The sequence below is a fragment of the Chelonia mydas genome, chromosome 1 (genome assembly GCF_015237465.2).
Source record: "Chelonia mydas isolate rCheMyd1 chromosome 1, rCheMyd1.pri.v2, whole genome shotgun sequence".
Classification (NCBI taxonomy): domain Eukaryota; kingdom Metazoa; phylum Chordata; order Testudines; family Cheloniidae; genus Chelonia; species Chelonia mydas.
Window position 1 is genome coordinate 210,258,608 of NC_057849.1, and position 19,450 is coordinate 210,278,057.

Sequence of the window (19,450 nt, forward strand, 5' to 3'; positions counted from 1 at the left end):
CTGCCCCTCTTCACTATATAACATTTAGTATTTTTCCTCGTCTTATTATTCCTACGGGACAACTGGATGAAAATGAGATCTCTGTTATGCAAGAGAGGGGGATTAGGTGCATTGGTAAAGTTGTGAGGCGGGGGAGCCCTGGGCTGGAATAGCAGGGCGTGCTGCAGCTCCGGAGTCAGGGACATTGGCAGAGCTGTGATAGGAAGCTGTCTATCCCTGGCCTAGTTTTTTCCAATGCTTTTTCCTCCTGACTTTCATGAACATTAGATTAATTCCCAAATTGTTTTAGAAACTGTGCCCATCTCTCCCACCTGCTGCCCTACTAACTGCACAATGAGTACGACTACTGGGGATCCGTACATGTCACTGGCAGGCAGTAAACTGTGCATTTCCATCCTAGGTTTACGGTCACCCAACATGGTACTCTACAGCATTGTGTACTTTTCCTCAATAGAGGAGCCAAGTCCGATTCTTGTGACGAGCGAAACCCCTGTATTTGTGAGAAGAAGGCAGTTCACACAGACCCCACTGCAATGGCAGAGGAAGGATGAAAAACCACGCCAATCCCTTGCTGGTGCATCTTGATTCCTGAAGACAAAGATAATGTTTGAATTAACACCCGTCCCTTGGTCAATATATCACATTTGATGTTTACTGCCATTTACAGTCATTTTCAGAAACTTTGCTGTGATCACAGAAATGTTGAATATTTGCAAAAAGAACGTAGGTATTCAGAATTAGCAATATCAGCTTCATTGATAAACCCCTTCCCTTTGGACTGGTGAACAGCCAATCAGAGCACCCTCGCAACTCTCTCATTAGCCCAAACTGTGGTATATTTAGCCATGAAGCTGTGACACCATTTTTTCCCTGTGTATTGAATTTCTAAGAACCCTGCCTTTCCTCAGAGAGAGCAGCCATTTTGTTCTAAGAGTTACCCCAGCATGTTATGGAAGAGGCACGCATACTGTTGTGGTGGGGGCATCTCAGGTTCATTAAGTGGCTTCCCCTAGCCACATGCCTGAGAGAACACTGCTTGCTTCCCGCAAGGGGCAAGCACCAGTTTCCCTTCCTCAACATTTAAGGAGACAAGAATTAGTCCCACGAACAAATGCTGTATTCAGCTATAAACCAACACTTGAGACAAACCCTTGATTACAACAAAGGGGGTAATTCAGGACCCTTCATGGGGAGCACACATACCTCCATCCACAGCAATGGTCCAGCATACTGAATACCCAGTGCCTAGATACAGAGAGAGTTGTTCTGTAACTCAATTAAGAGTAGAGGTGGGCATGAAACTTTTTTCCTTTCTTGTGAGAATTTTTTAGATTAAAAAAAAATCCTTTCCCAAATCAGGATGGAATGTCAAAATCTCTAATATTTTCTCTCACCAAATATCTGGGAAAAAATGGATCAGGTCAATGGAAATGTTTTATTTAGCTTTTGACCAATTTAAATATTTAATTTTATTATGCTACAATTATTAACTTAAATTGCAAAACAAAAAGTCATTTGACAACTATTCCATTGGAAAAATGTTGAAACAGGACATTTCAATAATTTCCTTTTTTTTTTTTTTCACAGTTCTTTCAAAATGGAGAATTTGTTGAAACTGATTCTTTCTTGTGAACAGTTTCAGGTGTGAGGACTTGACATTTTCCAACCAAAAACGTTTCGATGAAAAATTCCCAACCTACTCTAATTAAGAGTCCAAAGTGCCCTCCAGCCCCAGTCTCTTGGTTCCAAATAAGGTGCTTTCTGCTCCGTGTGCTGTTCACTGGTGCTTGGCTGTGGTACAAGCTCAGGGAATCAATCCCTGCCTCTGCTGCTCTGCCTGGCACCCATCTCCATGTACTGGTGAGAACTCCTGGGCTGGGTCTAAGCTGTGCCTCCAGGCTGCTCCTTGGGTCAGTCCCCTAGCCCCATGTCCAGGCTGTTTGAGCCTGCTCTCTTCTTTAGCAGCAGCAACATGTGCACAAGCTTCTGCATGTATGTGCTTTCTGCACTCCTCGCCTTTTGTTAGGCAGGGCTCAGTCCCTTTACTGGAGTGATATTCCTCTCTTCCAATGAGAGGTGGGATGGCAGCTGGGAGTCAGGGCAGAGTTTTATTCCTATTCCTCTAGCCAACATCTCTCTGTGGCGAGCTCTTCTCTTCACATATCCCCTCATCAATCGCAGCTCAGGGGATGGGACTGGCCTTTTCTCACAGCTGCTGCTCTGTGGAGTGGGGGTTCCACCCTGTACTCTCTGCTGGAGATTTCAGTTTTGTTCTTTTTTGTTTGTTCATTCTCTAAAATAAAACTCATTTTAGACTAAATTTATGACTGGTCTTTGTGTTTGGAAAAATATATATATACAAAATATAAAATAAGCAACTACCAGTCCCTTTACTATCTGTGAAACATTATTTTAAGGGGCCAGTTAGTGCACTATCAAGTTCATAAATATAGTACTTATATAACTGTAACCGCTTTGGAGGGGGTACTGCTCAAATACCACACTGAGTGTATAGGGGACTCCCTCTGGATTACAGCAGCAATGGTGGCAGAAGTTCAGGATGCTGTTTTCCACATTGTGGACAGTCCAGAGCAGAGAGAGAACTGGGTAGCAACACGACCAGAACCAATAATAAACCAGAACTCAGAGACAAAGGGTTTGGTTTTACTTTTTTTTATGGCTCTGTTTGGAGTACAACAGGGAAAGAAGCATCACAGTCAGGGAGGACCCTTCTACCCTCCACATTCCTACCCAGGGGAAGACATTGAGTCCTTCTGGGAGTTCAGGGATATTGAACCGTGCCATCTCAGCAGACACCAGAAATCAGGGAGTCAGAGGAAAGTCACATCCAGGCTACCAAGAGCCAAGCTACCTACACATTTGAATGCAGCACAGAGAGTTACAGGGATGATCTTAACATCCTTCATGTGAATACTTTTAAGAACATCCTTGTTTATTTATTTTTCTATTTTATTTTAAGATGGACACTGACTTCAGTACTGCATAACTCATCAAAGACTGAGCCTAAATTCACTATCTGCGAAGGCAAGTGCTGAAAGGGAGAACATGGTGGTTTTTAGCAGCTGTAAATGGTTGGAGGGGTATAGTTTATGTATTGTTGTTTTTGTCTTTTATTATCCTTATCCCCTTTTCCACTGTCCCTTATCCTGATTTCCCAATACCTAATAAAGCCCCAGTTCCTGTTTTATTACTCTGCGATTTGAGATAGTACTTTATTTTTGTGTGCTCTGACTGACACTCCTCTGTATGAGATTGGGTGTCAGATATTTACCCAAGGGATAGGCCCTCTGTGTTCTTTACACTAGGAGGGGTTTCCTTGTGTGGAGGCACCAGGTGCCCTTGTAGGTAAACTCAGGACCCATAACCCAGAGGAGAAATGAGAGAAGACTGCCATGCCCCAGGGATGGGGTAATATATAATAATAGTTCATTCAAAATAGTAAATGCTAACAGTGAACACCTTAACACAATACTGGTCCCTCAGATCCTCTTCTTAGCATGGCATCAGCTAGTAGTGTTGCCACCTCTGAGGTAAAAACAACCAGGACATCTGGGATGATCCTGAGCCCACAAAACTGGACAGCCTTACAGATTTCCTGGGAATTCTACCTTAAAAATGAATAATTCTTGGAAGACCTGGGCAGGTGGCAACCCTGTCAGTGAGGGTATGTCTGTGCTATAGGCTTACCCTGTGTTTTTATTGTTTTAGTCCAACCTCCTCTTCTATCCACACACAAGTCCTAAAGCATGTTCTTATATATGCTTTGAATCCATGCTCACTTGTATGGCTGGGGGCATGAATTAAAGCCTGGGTTTTGCTTTAAGGTCCTGTCCTACCTGCACACTTTGCAGTGAGGAGGCAATTAAAGTACACGTTCCTGAGTTCATGATTATAGAGTCCTTCAATAGCATCCCACAATGCCCAGGGCCTGTATGTTCCAGACCTTCTACTTACTTACTCCCCACTCACCTCCTGTGCATTGGAAGCTACCTGTCGGTTTATATACTCCTGACTGGCGTTTAACCCACTTTTGCCAGCTCTTGTGAATTAATCAAAAATCACAGGATTTCAGTCCTACAGGAGGAGTTCTTGGAATAACACAAGAAGCTTGTCCAATCCCATGATTTTTAAAAATGCCCAAGTCAAACCAGCAACTTTTCTCATATTCCTTCCTCCTGCAACTCCCACTGTCTCAGTGCTTCCCCTCTACCCAAGACCCAGGAGCCTTTCTTCTCTTGGGCAGGGAGAGGGAAGAATCATTAAAATAAAAATTAATTATTTTTATTTATTTGGACAATTAATTATAATAAAAGAGAAAGGTGTTGCATTGTAGAACTGCTGTCAAAATTTTTCAGAATTGCTGGTTATTTATGACAGGCAATGCTGGGACTGTAAACTCGAATCTTTGGATTAATACAAGCCAAATTGTTAAATTGGATTGTTTTATTAGTACCAAGGACTAAATCAAATCATACAAATGTTAAGATAAGGAATCTTGGCTTCTAGAATATTTAACCCAGTAAATAAAATATGGATGATCACAGTTGTCTTTCAAAAGGCTAAACCAGTCCATACTGGTTTTAGTGAGACATTATCACATATATGAATGATTGATATAAGCTTTTTCATAGAAATATAATCATTAGGGGGACATTTCTAGAATTGTAAGGGGGAGTATTCCAGAATGGTAAGTGGGTATAAGGATAGAGGAATCAGAGTGGGGTGGGGTGGAGACAGGATCACTCACTGACTCTCTGGCCCAATGACTCATTATTTAGTCAGAGTGAAACAAATTTGACAGGAGAGATTGAGGCTGAGCTGCTGCTCTTTGGTGGGAGGCAATTTTCTGCAGGGTGGCGTGAAGTGGTTAACAGGACCTATTATACTGTGAAAATCCTGCACTGCAGAAACTCTGAGAAATGACTGATTACTGGAGATGGAAACAGAGTCCATTCAGTTGGGGGAAAACTACAGAAAGACACTAAAACACAAGGGTGTAATGATCTCTTCCTACCTATAATTCTCCAGTACCAAAGATTTTAGGCACACATAAAAAGATCATGCATGGTGGAAGAAGATAAGACAGGACTAAAAAAGGCCTGATAATTATATCTGAGTCATCTTAACTCTTAGTGCTCTGTGCAATGGCAGGTCATCTCAAAATAGCAGCACAAGTCTGGCACTTCCTTTGTGGTTTTAACCAGAATATTAAAACAAAATTAATATTTCACCTATAGGCTACTGCTGTGCTTCTTGTAACAGGACCATCAGACTTTAATCCTCCCACAACAAGGTCTCTTTAAGTCAGACCTTGTTGTGGGAGGATTACAGGAGGTGACATATGAATTCTACTCTCCTTTCTTAAACTTACTCATACCAGAATAAAGTACCATTTTCTCTCTGCTTTGCCTGATTGTGATAGTCAACATCATGAAGTCATGACTGATCCTTAACTGTCCATATTTATTTACCACCCCAGAGCCTTAAAATCTTTCCTATCCAGTGGAGGAATTCCACTGAGCATCAAAGAAGTTGAGCAGTTAGTATTTGAGAAGATGACATTTAAAAATGCTCTTTAAAAAAACAGAAATAAAACATGGTGTTCCTCTAGAAGAGTGTGATACATAGTAGCTTGCTTCCACTGGAGTACAACTGTTGACTTCAATGGGAGCAGGAACAGGCTTTTAATTAAGGAAATAGCATTGGATATGTCAAATGAGTTTATAAATATGTGTTGTGGATCACGGTTCAATTTGTTTTGAAGTATGTAAAGTCAAATTTTACATTTCAAGATTGTCATAAGCAGAATGCATGAGTCATAAGGGTAATTGAGTAGATGTGCTATCTGAACTGGTGAACTAGTGATTTCCACAACTTGGCTTTTTTGGCAATTTTCTGACTACAGAGCATACACAAAGGGTTATATTAGTCACTTGAACAACTTTCAGTGTAAGTTGACATTTGAGGTAGGACTAAAAGAGGATTCAGATATCGGACGGAAAAAAGGTGATAAGATGCATGTGCTGAATTCACAGATGTTGGTCAATCCCAGTACACTTGTAGTAGTAGGATTTTATGTTTGTATTTTATATAATGTAGAATGAAGGATAAAGAATAGTAAAGTAGCAGGTATTAAATGTATTGATGTATGATTTGATCATATCCTGCCAGCCATCCTTTTTGAATAGCAGAAAGGAATGGCCTAATGGGTCATTGGTAGAGATACATCAGCCAGAATCTGTGTCTGTGCTGATTTCAAGGCAGTGACAGACCTTTGAGGGTCACCAATTTGTTGTAGGTTTAGCATTTTAAAATAAGTAAAAGAATGCAATGATTGTTTTTCTTTTGCATTGCAATTTGATGTTCCTGTTCAAAATGTTCTGTGTACATTAATTTTGTTTTGTGTGTGAATGAGGAATGTGTGTGTTAAGAGATAAGTGTGAAGGCCATCGCTGAACCAGATGGTCTAGGGAGGAACTGGAGACAGATGCAAGGGCTCCAGGAGGCTGCAACACACCCCAATTGGAAAGGCAGAGGAGGGCAGATTGACGACTCTAAAGATGAGACAGGCACCTACCAATGGGGACAAGATAGCTGTGATCAAAACCAGCATGGGATAACTCCCTGAGGAACTTGATGAAAGAACAAGACAAAGAATTTAAGAAAACAAGCACTCATCAAACAACAATTGATTACAGCATGACTGTGCAAAACTTATTGGTCCCAATGAAGGAAAATCACTATAAACAGGATGTTTTGCCATGAAACTTTGGGTTCGTCCTGCCAAGACTTCCCCGAAGCATCGTGTCACAACCGACAGAACCCAGCTCCTCCCTACCAGTGATCAACCTAGCTGGCCACTAGGTTGATCCAGACTCTGGATTGGTAGGTATAACATCGACTCTGTGTGTGTGTGTATGTGTGTGTGATGTGATTAAATGCATATGCTAATTGTTGTCTCTTCAATAAACATGGCGTATTACCTTTTCCCCTGAAAAAGATCCCATGTGCTTCTTATAAGCATAACACACTGACAGGCTCCTGCAGACTATAGTACTGTAGGACTAAACTTTTTAATACAAAAGTCCTTCCATGCCCTACGTACTGCAGCACCAGTCTCATAGCTCTATTGGATTTTAATCAGAACCATCTATCTTGTCAGTGCACTGAATGGAATTCACTATTTCTATGCCATAACTCACTAGAAGGAAATGAGGAGGTGGTGACCTACCCAGAACTGAAATGCCATAAGGCTTCTGAGCAGCAGCAGAGAAAAAGTACTATGAACTCAGAGAGCAAAGGTTCTATGTGCTCCAAGCTGCTGACTCCATATTTACTGCTGTTTAACTGTCCACAGTCTAACACCTTCCCTGAACTGTATGAGAATATTAAAAGCAAAACTTTGCATGAAGATTCATGAGTTAAATATCCAGCATCAAGACATTCAATGGCTGAGATGCCTACAAGCATTATCCACCTGGCCACCTTGCACATTCTTCATATTAAGATATAAAGGTAATTCTGAATTTATGTAGTATGGGAGAATTGGAACTAAATTGTTCTCAGCCACTGATGAATGTTTGAGGGGAGAGGAGCAGAGCATGCCAGGAGTGACCTGCCTTCTACCCCCAACCGCAGTGGTAAGGCATTTTCTTGCCAGGTGCAGGGACTATTCCCTCGTAGAACACATTGGGTGGAGAGGGAGACATAGCTATGGCCTTATCTAGCCCCCACTTCACTAGGTAACTCAGGAGATCTGCTCCACCATCCTATACAATGGTGCAGTGGGTGCTCTCCTCTTGCCCACTTGAGAGCTCAGGAAGGGACTGCGCCTCAGGAGACACGATCCCCACCCTGACCTCCTGCTGCGGAGGCTCCACACCGGCCCAACACAGGGCTGTCCTAAAAGGCACAGCTGAACCCTTAATGCTTTTTTTTTCAAGGTGCCCTTGAAAGAGTAACTCCCACAATAAAAAGGAGCCATTTTTAGTCTTCCTAGAACTCTTTGTTCTGAGCCTCCTTATCCTTACCCCACCTTAATGAGTGTATGCAATACACTCTTTCACAAATTGCTGCATAGAAGCAGTTTTGTCCATTGCACAGGGCTTCAAATGCACAGTCAGGGGAGCTGGTTTTATTCACTTCCTTGGTAAGCCTGGGAAAAGCACTTCACCTCTCTCTGTTTCAGTTTCCCCATCTGTAAAATCCAGATACAAATTCCACACCTTTTTAAGTGCCACAGTTGAAAAGCTCCATATAACTGCTAACGTGGAAGGAATATCCCTTAATGATGTTCTGCTAGGACCCCAGAACACAGTTCCCATGTAAATCTGCCTCCTTAGTAAAACTTCATTAAATCTAGATCCTGCTATGCAGGCATCCTCACCTCTATAACCTTGATCAGGAAAAGAGTTTTCATTCCATAGTTCAAGATCCCTGATGACCTGTTCTGGCATAGCTGAATATGTGTGAGGGTAGGTAAATGAATACTTGTGTGTGATATCAGACTTTTTCGCAACTGCATCACATCGTTGACTCATATTCAATTTATTATCCACAATAAGCCCCCAGATCCTTTTCAGCCATCCTACCACCTAACCAATTATTTCCCATTCTGTAGCTGTGCATTTGATATTTTCTTCCTAAGTGTAGTTTAGCGGGGTGGTCACCCCGCTCCAGTCAGAAAGGAGTTAAAAGCAGCCAAGAGAGGCTGGTTGGGTAGTCAGCCACAGATGTGGTTGCACCCAATTAGGGCACAGATGGCCCTGATAAAAGGGCAGGCTGAGCAAGTGGGAGAGAGACTCTTGTGCCAGCTGGGGAGCAAAGGACTAGGCTGCCTGGGAGAGTAAGCAGGGTACCTGAGGCAGAGCAGGGCTGGGGAAAGGCAGGCAGAGCTGAGGAGCTCTGGCCTGGTGACTTCTCAGGCTGAGGCCTTGCTAAAGGCCAGAGGAGGTACTAGGGCTGCAAAGAGGCTGCTGGGCAGAAGATCCAGCCCCTTTGCCAGTGATGAATGGCCATTACAGACTGCAGTTTGCCCCTGAGAGAAGGGGCTACATGACGACTGGCTGTAGCCACTGAGGCAAGGTGGGTATAGGGGGTTGAGGTTCTTCTGGGAGAGGAGACCCAGAGTGTGGGGCACTGCTGTGGGGCAGCACCCCAAAATAAGGGGCACTGGGGTCTGGGAGGGATGTGGGGCCTGAAGTGCTACAAGCCGTGGAGATTCACAGGAAGTAGGTACCGTTAGGGAGACACCGGCCAGCAGGAGGTGCTCTGAGGCTGGAATTGAGCTAATTCCTGGAGAACCAGTAGGAGGTGCTGCACCGGTGAGTTGGCACACTGTTACATGTAGTAATTTGCACTTGTTTTTACTGAATTTCATCTTGTTGATTTTAGACCAATTCTCCAGTATGTCAAGGTCAGGTTGAATTGTAATCCTGTCCTCCATAGTGCTATCAACCTCTCCCAGTTTGGTGTCATCCACAAATTTTATAAGCATATTCTTCACTCCATTATCCACATCACTAATGAAAATATTGAATAGTACTGGACCCAGGAGATTGAAGCATTAAAAACTATTTTTTGAGTATGGTCTTGCAACCAGTTTTGCATGCACATTGTATTAATTTCATCTAAACCATATTACCTTAGTTTGCTCATGATTAATGTGGGACTGTGTCAAAAGCCTTACTAAAATCAATTTATATCACGTCTACAGCTTCTCTCCTATCCACTAGGGCAGTAGCCCCATCAAAGAAGGAATTTATTTTAGTTTGGTATGATTTTTTGTCTTGACAAATCTATGTTGTCTGTTATTTATCACCCTATTATGCTCTAGGTGCTTACAAATTGATTGTTTAATAATTTGTTCCAGTATCTTTTCAGGTATCCAAGTTAGGCTGACTGCTCTATAATTCCCCAGGTCCTCTTTGCTCCCCTTTTTAAAGATTGGTACTACGTTTGCCCTTCTCCAGTCCTATAGACTCCTCCAGGAGTTCTCAAAGATAATTCTTTACAGTTCTGAGACTGCTTTAGCAAGTTCCTTAAGTACTCAAGGGTGAATTTCATCAGGCCTCACTGACTTGAATACATCTAACGTATCTAACTAATATTTATCCTGCCTTTTCCCTGTTTTGGCTTTTGTTTCTTTCCTTTTGTTGTTAATTGCATTTAAGTATCTCATCAAAAATTACCTTTTTAGTGAAGACTGAGGCAAAATAGGCATTAAACACCTCAGCATTCTTCATATCATCTATTATTAGCTCTCCTTCATGCTAAGGACCTTCACTTTCCTCATCTTGCACCTAATGTATTTATTATAGAACCACTTCTTATTGCCTTTTATGTCCCTTGCCAGCTTCAACTCATTTTGTGTCGTAGGCTTTCTGATTTTGTCCCTACATTCTTGTGCTGTACTCATCCTTATCAATTTGTCCATGGTTCCAGTTTTTGTAGGATTCCTCTTTGATTTTCAGGTCATTAAAGACCTCCTGGTAAAGCCATATTAGCCTCTTCCTATTCTTCCTGTCTTTCCTTGACATTGGGATAGTTTGCTGTTGCACCTTTAATATTGTCTCTTTGAGATACTGCCAGCTGTTCTGAACTCCCTTTGCCCTCAGACTTTCTTCCCATGCTATCTTACAAACCAGTTCTCTGACTTTGTTTTTATCTATGTTTTTTTAAGTCCATTATCCTTATTCTGCTCCCTTCACTCCCTCCTTTCCTTAAAATCCTGAAATTTATCATTTCATGGTCATTGTCACCCAAGTTACATGTCACCTTCAGATTCACAACCAATTCCTTCCTGGCAGTCAGAATTAAATATAAAATGTCTGTCTCCCTGGATACTTCCAGTTAATGCTGTTGGGCTGCCACCAGTTTCCTGTAAGATGGGGTGATCAGGTTAGCAGCATGGGCTACACAGTGAAGCCCTGCACAGTAGAAACAACTATAAACTATCATGCTAGAAGCCTTGGCTGGCTGGCTGGCTGGTTGGTTGGTTGGGTAGGGTTTTTTTTTATTTTTTGTTTCTTACTTGTATTTGAAGATTCAGAAGTTGAGGAATGCAGAAAACACTGCAGAAGGGCCCTCCAAACTGATTTTTTGCATCTGCAGTTTTCTAATGTTTGCTGTTACATGTACACAAACACACACACATTAAAACATTGGATTGATTTTGTAAACAAATGAGTTAATATGGAAGTATTAAACTGTAGAATTTTACTCCTCTTCACCTTTTTATTTTTAACTAGCTCTGAGTGCTCTGGTTAGGGTGCAGAGCTTCTGACTTCCAATGTGGCTTAAGCCAGTGCTTTTGAAAGACATTCTCATTTCTTCTGTTGGCTGCTACTGCCCTACAAAAGAAGCCAGACAGGTGATCTCTCTCCCTTGAGGATTTATATACAAGGAAAGAGTAGCAAAGCAGAACCAGAATTACTTGCAATATGAGAGAGAGAGACAACATTTGTTCACTTTTCAGAGTAGCAGCTGTGTTAGTCTGTATTCGCAAAAAGAAAAGGAGTACTTGTGGCACCTTAGAGACTAACAAGGTGCCGCAAGTACTCCTTTTCTTTTTGTTCACTTTGACATTTTTCAATTTTCTCACCAAATACTAGCTCTAGGGGCATTGTTCCCACTTTGTAACAATGTTGCATCATGATGATGCAAACACCCATGCTCTTTTTAGAACTTCAAGCTGTTTCCCTTGTTAAGATTCAGGAAATGCATGTTGATCTGAGACGCATTATCTGTGGAGTGGATCCACATTGTGCCTGGACAGTGAAAGCTAGCAGGAGGCTTCCCTTCTAATACTGAGGAAAATGCTCAGTGCCTCAATCTGAGAGGGAAGGACCCCACCATCATGTGTGTGCAGGTTTGTCTTAAAATAACCTTCTCATCGTGCGAACAACTTGAGTAAATACCGATTTGTCTTAAACCTTCCTTTTGTCGGGGTAGGCAATAAGACCTTCATCTCCCCTCAGCATGCTCCTGGGATCCCATTGATCTTTCATTTGCACTCCTGGTCTCACACAGTTTAAGCTCCAGACAGGACACAGCAGCAGCAGTTGCTGCTGCTGCCTGGTACTAGTCAATATTTTCATTAATGACTTGGATGATGGAGTGGAGAGAATGCTTATAAATTTGTGGATGACACAAAGGGGTTGCAAGCACCTTAAAGAAGAGGATTAGAATTTAAATAGACTTTACAGATTGGGAAATTAGTCTGAAATCAACAAGATGAAATTCAATAAAGACAGGTACAAAGTACTGCACTTAAGAAGAAAACTCAAATGCACAACTACAAAATGGGGAAATACTGGCTAGGTGGTAGTACTGCTAAAAAGGATCTGCGGGTTATAATCAATCACAAATTGAATATGAGTCAACAATGTGATGCAGGTTAGAAAAAAGCTGCTATCATTCTTGGGTGTATTAAAGGGAGTGTTGTATGTAAGACGTGGGAGGTAACCATCATGCTATACTTGGCACTGTGGAGGTCTCAGCTGGAGTACTGGGTCGAGCATTGGGTGCCACACTTTAAGAAGATGTGGACAAATTGGAGTGTTCAGAGAAGAGTGACAAAAGTGATAAAAGGTCTAGACACCCGAGCTATGAGGAAAGGTTAAAATAACTGGGTATCTTTAGTCTTGAGAAACGAAGACTGAGGGAGGACCTGATAAGTCTTCAAATATGTTAAGGGCTGTTGAACTGTGATCAGGTTTTCTCCAAATGGCTAGGCAGCAGTTCTGCAGAAAAGGACCTAGGGGTTGCAGTGGACTAGAAGCAGGATATGAGTCAACAGTGTGTCCTTGTTGCCAAGAGGGCTAATGACATTTTGGGCTGCATAAGTAGGACCATTGCCAGCAGATCGAGGGAAGTAATCATTCCCCTCTATTCAGCATTTGTGAGGCCTCATCTGGAGTACTGTGTCCAGTTTTGGGCCCCACACTACAAGAAGGATGTGGAAAAATTGGAAAGCATCCAGCAGAGGGCAACAAAAATGATTAGGGGACTGGAACACATGACTTATGAGGAGAGGCGGAGGGAACTGGGATTGTTTAGTCTGCGGAAGAGAAGAATGAGGGGGGATTTGATAGCTGCTTTCAACTACCTGAAGGGGGGGTCCAAAGAGGATGGATCTAGACTGTTCTCAGTGGTAGCAGATGACAGAACAAGGAGTAATGGTCTCAAGTTGCAATGGGGGAGGTTTAGATTGGATATTAGGAAAAACTTTTTCACTAGGAGGGTGGTGAAACACTGGAATGCATTACCTAGGGAGGTGGTGGAATCTCCTTCCTTAGAAGTTTTTAAGGTCAGGCTTGACAAAGCCCTGGCTGGGATGATTTAGTTGGGGATTGGTTATGCTTTGAGCAGAGGGTTGGACTAGTTGACCTCCTGAGGTCCCTTCCAACCCTGATATTCTATGTCCACTGAAGGTAGGACAAAAAATAATGGGCACCACCTCCCTTAGGTTTAGTTTAGATATTCGGAAAAAACTTTCTGACTACAAGGATAGTTAGGTGCTGGAATAGGCTTCCAAGGAAGGTTGTGGCATCCATGTCATTGAAGATTTTTAAGACAAGCTTACAAAAACACCTTTTAGAGACAGTCCAGGTATACTTGGTCCTACCTCAGATTCTTAAACTCTGCTAAAATGATAGGCTATTATTGCTAGTGACTCCATATGAAGAAGAGTTGACAGAATTCAGAAAAGGGTCTTAGAGACAGACAGCAGTATGGTGTGCTGTCTCCCTGGAGCAAAGACACAAGATGCATCTTTTAGTTTGGACAGGATTCTGAATTCATCTGGCAAATCTCCACTGCTGATGATGCACATCAGAACTGACAATCTGACATCACATGGACTTACATAGACTATAGAAGATTTCAGGGATTTTGGAAGGGAACTAAAGAAGAGGAAGGTCCAAGTGACCTCAGAGGTCCTAGTGGTCCAATGAATGAGAAAAAGCAGCAGGCAAAAAATACTGGAGGACTTGATTTTAAGTGCCTCTGACACCTTTGACAAGTAAGTTTTATTGCTGATATGACTAGAATGCTTTGATGAAATAGAGTAGTTTTGTTGAATCTAGGAGAATTGGAGATCCATTAACGTTTACTATGGTGACCCACTAGGAGTGATTGTTTAAAGTTAGCTATAAAAGATTAGATGTAAGAATTTGCTTTGGAGCAGTCTGAGGGAGCTATACTTTGGGCAAGGATCTGACACCTCAGTTTCCCAGAAGCTAGATGGAAGGAGGGGCACTCTAGAAGCCTGACTATTGATGCCTCGAAACCATCTTAACTTTGGTAAATATAAAGGTTTAAGAGGCTCTGAACCTACTGCTACAGCGTGTGTGTGTGGTATGTGCGCGCACACATGCTTGAGACCTAATAAAAAGTAATTTTAGGTGAAAGCACTCTGGTTTGTATCAATCATTATTCAGACAAATGAGCTGTGCCCCCACTGATTTATTCCTGACACCGGCTGGAGAGAAAGAGTTAAGTTACCACTGCTTTGGGTTCTGAAAACCCTGCATAACAGGGGTGCTGAAGGAGAAGTAATCAAAAATAACCAGAGCTTCAAATTCAATAGGGCCAGTTTAATGACAGCCTCCTACACAATAAGGAGCCAATGTAAAAAATGTAATGAAAGATGAAATACGATCCCAACTTCTCAAACCAGTAAGCAGAACTACAGGTGAACTGAGAACAAGTTCAGAGCTAGGGAGAAGCCCTGCTGTGAACTCTTATGCTTACAAGGATAGAGTTTGTTGTTGTCATAATAGGATAAGTAAGGGTGCAAAACTACAAAACTGTGTGTTGGCCACTTTTGTACCATCTTTAATACAAGGATGTCCATGGTATGGTCTAAAGTGATGCAAAGATTCTTAACCTCATCTGTGAATGATCCCCATTGCAATATGTGGTATGACAGAGGAAGCAAAAGCATAAAGAAAACCTGCCCACCAGCAAGAATTCCATCTGTCCATCTTTCCAGGGTTGAAGATAAAGCGTCTCGGACACAAGCATCTGGAAAGGCCCCCAGGCCTAAGGCCGAGCTGTCAGAATCCACTCTGAGGAATTTGTCCAATACTGTAATTCCAGCACCCTGTACTTGGGACAAAGCTGTGTTGCTCCACAAGAGTTACCCACTGCTCATGACCCAGGCACCTCACTACTCTGGAGAAATGTACCATGGTTAGGAACTCTGTGGTCCCCTGTTATATTTATTATCTTGTGTCCACTCACAAAAGCACTCCAAATGCATGACAAATACCATTTGGAGTAGACTTGCTTTCAGCTGTGTTAAATGCTGTGTGGTTCTCTTAATCTATTTTCATCTGAATTATTTTAGTGTCGGTGTGAGTTGTAATGGTTCAACCATTCCCCAATGGTGGCATTTCAAAAACCTCGAAAAATACACTGTTTTGGGGAGCTGTGTTGAGCAAGGTACCAAGAAACCATTGTAACTGGAAGGGTTTATAACAGAGCTATTGTGGATGCAGGGCAAACCTGCAATTGTTTTTAACATGAATCAGCATGGCTAGAGAGGATGCACTTAAACCATTCCTTGCCTGCGCATTCAGTAACAAAACAATTCAGTTCTCTGGCATGCAAACAGCTTAGTGCAAGCTAGAGCTGCCTGGAATCTGTGAGACTTTGTATGTGCATAACTGAGCTGCTTCTCAGTTGTTGTTTGACCAAAAGGTGAAGTAAACATATTAGCAGCATAATTTACACTATGAAAGCTTTGCACTATGGAAGATATAAACTACTCCAGTGGGGCTTCCTTGTGTGTTTGTTTGCTGTGTGTTTCTCTTTGAAGGCTCGGAACCTAAAAAAGTAACGAAAACACCACAGAAAGGCCCTAGAAACAGAGGGCTTTTGATTTTTTTACTCTTGCAGATTTCTAGTGTCTGCGCGCACACACACACACACACACACACACTTTGAAAAGATAAATTAATCTGAAAGAATTTTACTTTTCTTAGATGATTTGTCTTTAACTCTAAAAGTTTCCATGCTCTGAGTTCTCTGGTCAGGGGCAGGGCTTATCACTAGCAATGTGAGTCTGATGCTTCCTGTGTGGTATAAGCCAGTGCCTTGAATAGACATTCATATTTCCTGAGTTGGCTGCTATTGACCCTTTAATATGAGGATAGCCAGAGAGCCTCATTTAACAGGAAAGAGTAGCCACATGTAACCAAATTGTTTGCAACCTAAGATGGAGCCAGCATTTGCTGTCTGAGACATCTTTCTCTGTTCAACCTTCTCACCAATTTGGAGAGCATGATCATCATCTTTATAACAATGTTGCTGTTTAGTGGGGTAAACACCCAGCCTCTCTTGGTTGAATTTAACATTGTTTCGCAAGCAGGACCCTCAAAGTATGTGTTGCTCTCAGACCCCCCAGAAGTACATATGGAGTGCACTGATATCGCACCTGGAGCCAGTGAGTGATCCTAACTCTAATACTGAAGAAAGTCCCCCAGTGAAGTCCCTCACTTAAGTAAGGGTGTGGAAGTTTTTCCATTGCTTTAAACAACCTTCACCTGTTCTGAGCAACCTGATTAACTACCTGGAGTCCCGGGGGGGCAACCTGGGCTGTGGGACCACTGAGCCTTTCAAACGCACCAACCTAGACTGCCTCTCACAATGTGATACTGATGTCAAGCTACAAACCTCTGATAGGCACTATGCCATAGGTGCTGGAACTCGGGGTGGTGGGGGTGCTACTGCACCCCTGGCTTGAAGTGGTTTCCATTATATACAGGGTTTACAGTTTGGTTCAATGGCTCTCAGCACCCCCACTATACAAATTGTTCTAGCGCCCCTTGCACTGCACTTACACAGACGGGACACACCCAACGGAGTTACATGAATGATCTCCCAGCCGCTCATGAATCATCAGTAGAGATGCCCCAGCTAGTTTCAGCATCTCCAGCCCTATACCCCAGGACTGTACTGTCTTACACTGCTCAAGGCCCCCTTGGGCAGTGCAACTTCATTAAGTGGTTTGCTACTCCCTCAGTGTGGAATGGACACACACTAGCCTTGGTAAACTGAACTGAGATTTCTGAAGCACTTCAACCAAACCACACTGTTTTAGGTAAAATATAAAGCAAGTTTATTAACTACAGAAAGATAGCTTTTAAGCGATTGTAAGTGGTAGGCATAAAGGTCAGAGATAGTTACCTTATGAAAATAAAAAAGTAAACATGCATTCTAAATCCTAAGCTTTTAGTCTAAGAGTTAAATCAAACAATGTCTCACCCTGATGGATGACACAAGCAGGTTATAGTTCCTCATTACAGATGTAACCCTTCTGCCAGTCAGAGTTGGCAGCAACAACGGTCGGCTTCAGTATCTAGCGGTTCCTTTTCAACAATACAACACAAAACTGGCTCAAGCCCCCACCCAGGGACCTGGAACAATCACATACCACCCCCTGGGTGCCTCTAAGAGGCAATACTTCCCCTCTCACAAGCACAGAGTCTGAGTGTAGCAAAAAAACTTTTAATAAAAGGAGGGAAGTAACCTGGCATTAATTTGGGAAAACACCGCAAACAGGGTTCATAAACATAAACCATGAGTAAAAGACCCATCCCCCCGAGTAAGATGAGCAGAGTCCTTTTCCCTCAGGTTCTTAAGTCCAGCAACCAAAAGTCCCTTTAACGTGACCGTTCCTTCTGCTCACCCCACTCACAGTTGTTGTCCTGGGTCAGTGCAGGCCCAGAGTTCAGAGGTGCATCTGCAGAGTTCACCTCCCGCCTCCCACTGTGTGGAGAGGGGGGTAAGAAGGCACCTTGCTCACTCCGCTGCCCAGGCATTTGCTCTCTTCTCCTCTCTGCTGGTGGCTCGCTGCTCCTCTTCGCCACCTGCCCTGCTCGCTGATCCGCCAGGATGTCTTGAGGTCCCACCACTTAACACAGCTCTCAGTGATTTCAGCTGTTAGTGAGGGAGACTCACTGCTGGTGCACACTGGGCAGTCTCTTGTATAATCCATGTCAAACTCATGATTATTTCCATTACTTGATAAGGTCATGCCTGGTCAGAACTTGTACTGAAGCTGCTCCAGAATTTCTAGTCTGCCTCACCAGAATTCTGGAGAATCCAGGGGCCTTGCTGCAGAAATTATGTCAAGCTCACTGTGGAGTATACAGAGCCTCATACATTTGTTGTAAAGCTCTCTGAAATCCTTTGGGATGAAAAGTTATCTAACTGTAAAACATTATTATCATTGCTATGGACTGTATGGTAAGTGCTCATGACTTACACAGCATCATCACAGGATTTCTTTTACTGGCTGCATTAAGACTGTTAGTTCTGATTCTGGTGGCTACAGAGTCATAGATGTTACAGATGGAATAAAGCCTGTTAGTTTATTCTGCCCATAACCCTACCAGTGTGGGAATACTCATGAAACTACATTTTCTAGTGTGCTTCCAATCTCATTTTAAATGCCCAAAGCCATGCAATCTTCCCCATTTCCCTTGGGCAATAATTCTGCAGCATACTGCATCTTAGGGTATGTCTACACAGCTAAGAAAAACTTGCTGCTTGCCCGTGCCAGCTGACTTGGGCTTGCAGGGCTGGGGCTGTTTTATTACTGGATAGATTTCCAGGCTCAGGTTGGAGCCCAAGCTCTGGGTCCCTTCCACCTCACAGGGTCCTAGACCTAAGGCTCTAGCCCAAGCCTGGAAGTCTACATAGCAATAAAACAGCCCTGCAGCCCGAGCACCGCCAGCCTGAGTCAGCTGGCACAGGTCAGCCACAGGGGTCTAGCTGCTGTGTAGACGTACCATTCGTGTCAGGAAGTTTCCCTTGATTTTGGAATAGATCCTCTGGTCTAGCTGAGCTGCACTTGGCATGAAACTGGAGGGGGGATGGGTTGGAAACCAAGAAGGTTTTAGGACACCATTTATCCCTTGGATAATGGAACAGATCTGCATGGGTCTAGAGCCCTGGTGCAAGTCGGAGCAGTTTGAAGTCAGATCTAACTTAACAAGCTGAACACTGGCTGTGAGGAGCCATTCTGGCAGCCAGTGACTACCTGGATTTAGGGATCCCTATGGAGCATAACAAAGCAGCTCATGTAGAACTTGGTATCTTGTCCATTTAGTCTTAATTTTCCCTTTCTTAATTTAACTCATTACTCTTAGTTATATGCCTGTGAACCACCCTAAATAATTCATCCCCCTCATTGGTGTTTATGTTTATCAAACCTTAGTAGACTATGTTATGGCCTGTGCAATCACTGTCTAGCTAAACTCCGCTTCCATGGAGTTGCCCCAGTAAATGGGAGGAAAATTGGGCCATATACATTTAGCTCATTTAAAATTTTCCTGCTAAGTCAGTTCTTCCAATGCAGCTGATTGGTTTTGTTGCTGACCTCTGAACTCCCTCCAGGTTGTCAATATCTTTCTGAGAA

General features: G+C 42.8%; 1 protein-coding gene across 2 annotated transcripts in view; it reads left to right on the forward strand.

Annotated features, from left to right (window-relative positions):
- The window catches only part of LOC102929876 (killer cell lectin-like receptor subfamily G member 1), a 44,022-nt gene that overhangs the window by 8,863 nt on the left and 15,709 nt on the right, over positions 1–19,450 (forward strand). Inside the window, exon 7 of one of the 2 annotated variants that reach the window (XM_037889733.1) lies at positions 401–2,314. The exons of the other annotated variant lie outside the window; for it this stretch is intronic. Coding sequence (XP_037745661.1) covers positions 401–551 — 151 coding nt within the window. The 3' untranslated portion in view covers positions 552–2,314. Of the gene's footprint in view, positions 1–400; positions 2,315–19,450 lie in introns of those variants that run through there. 2 annotated transcript variants of the gene reach the window in all.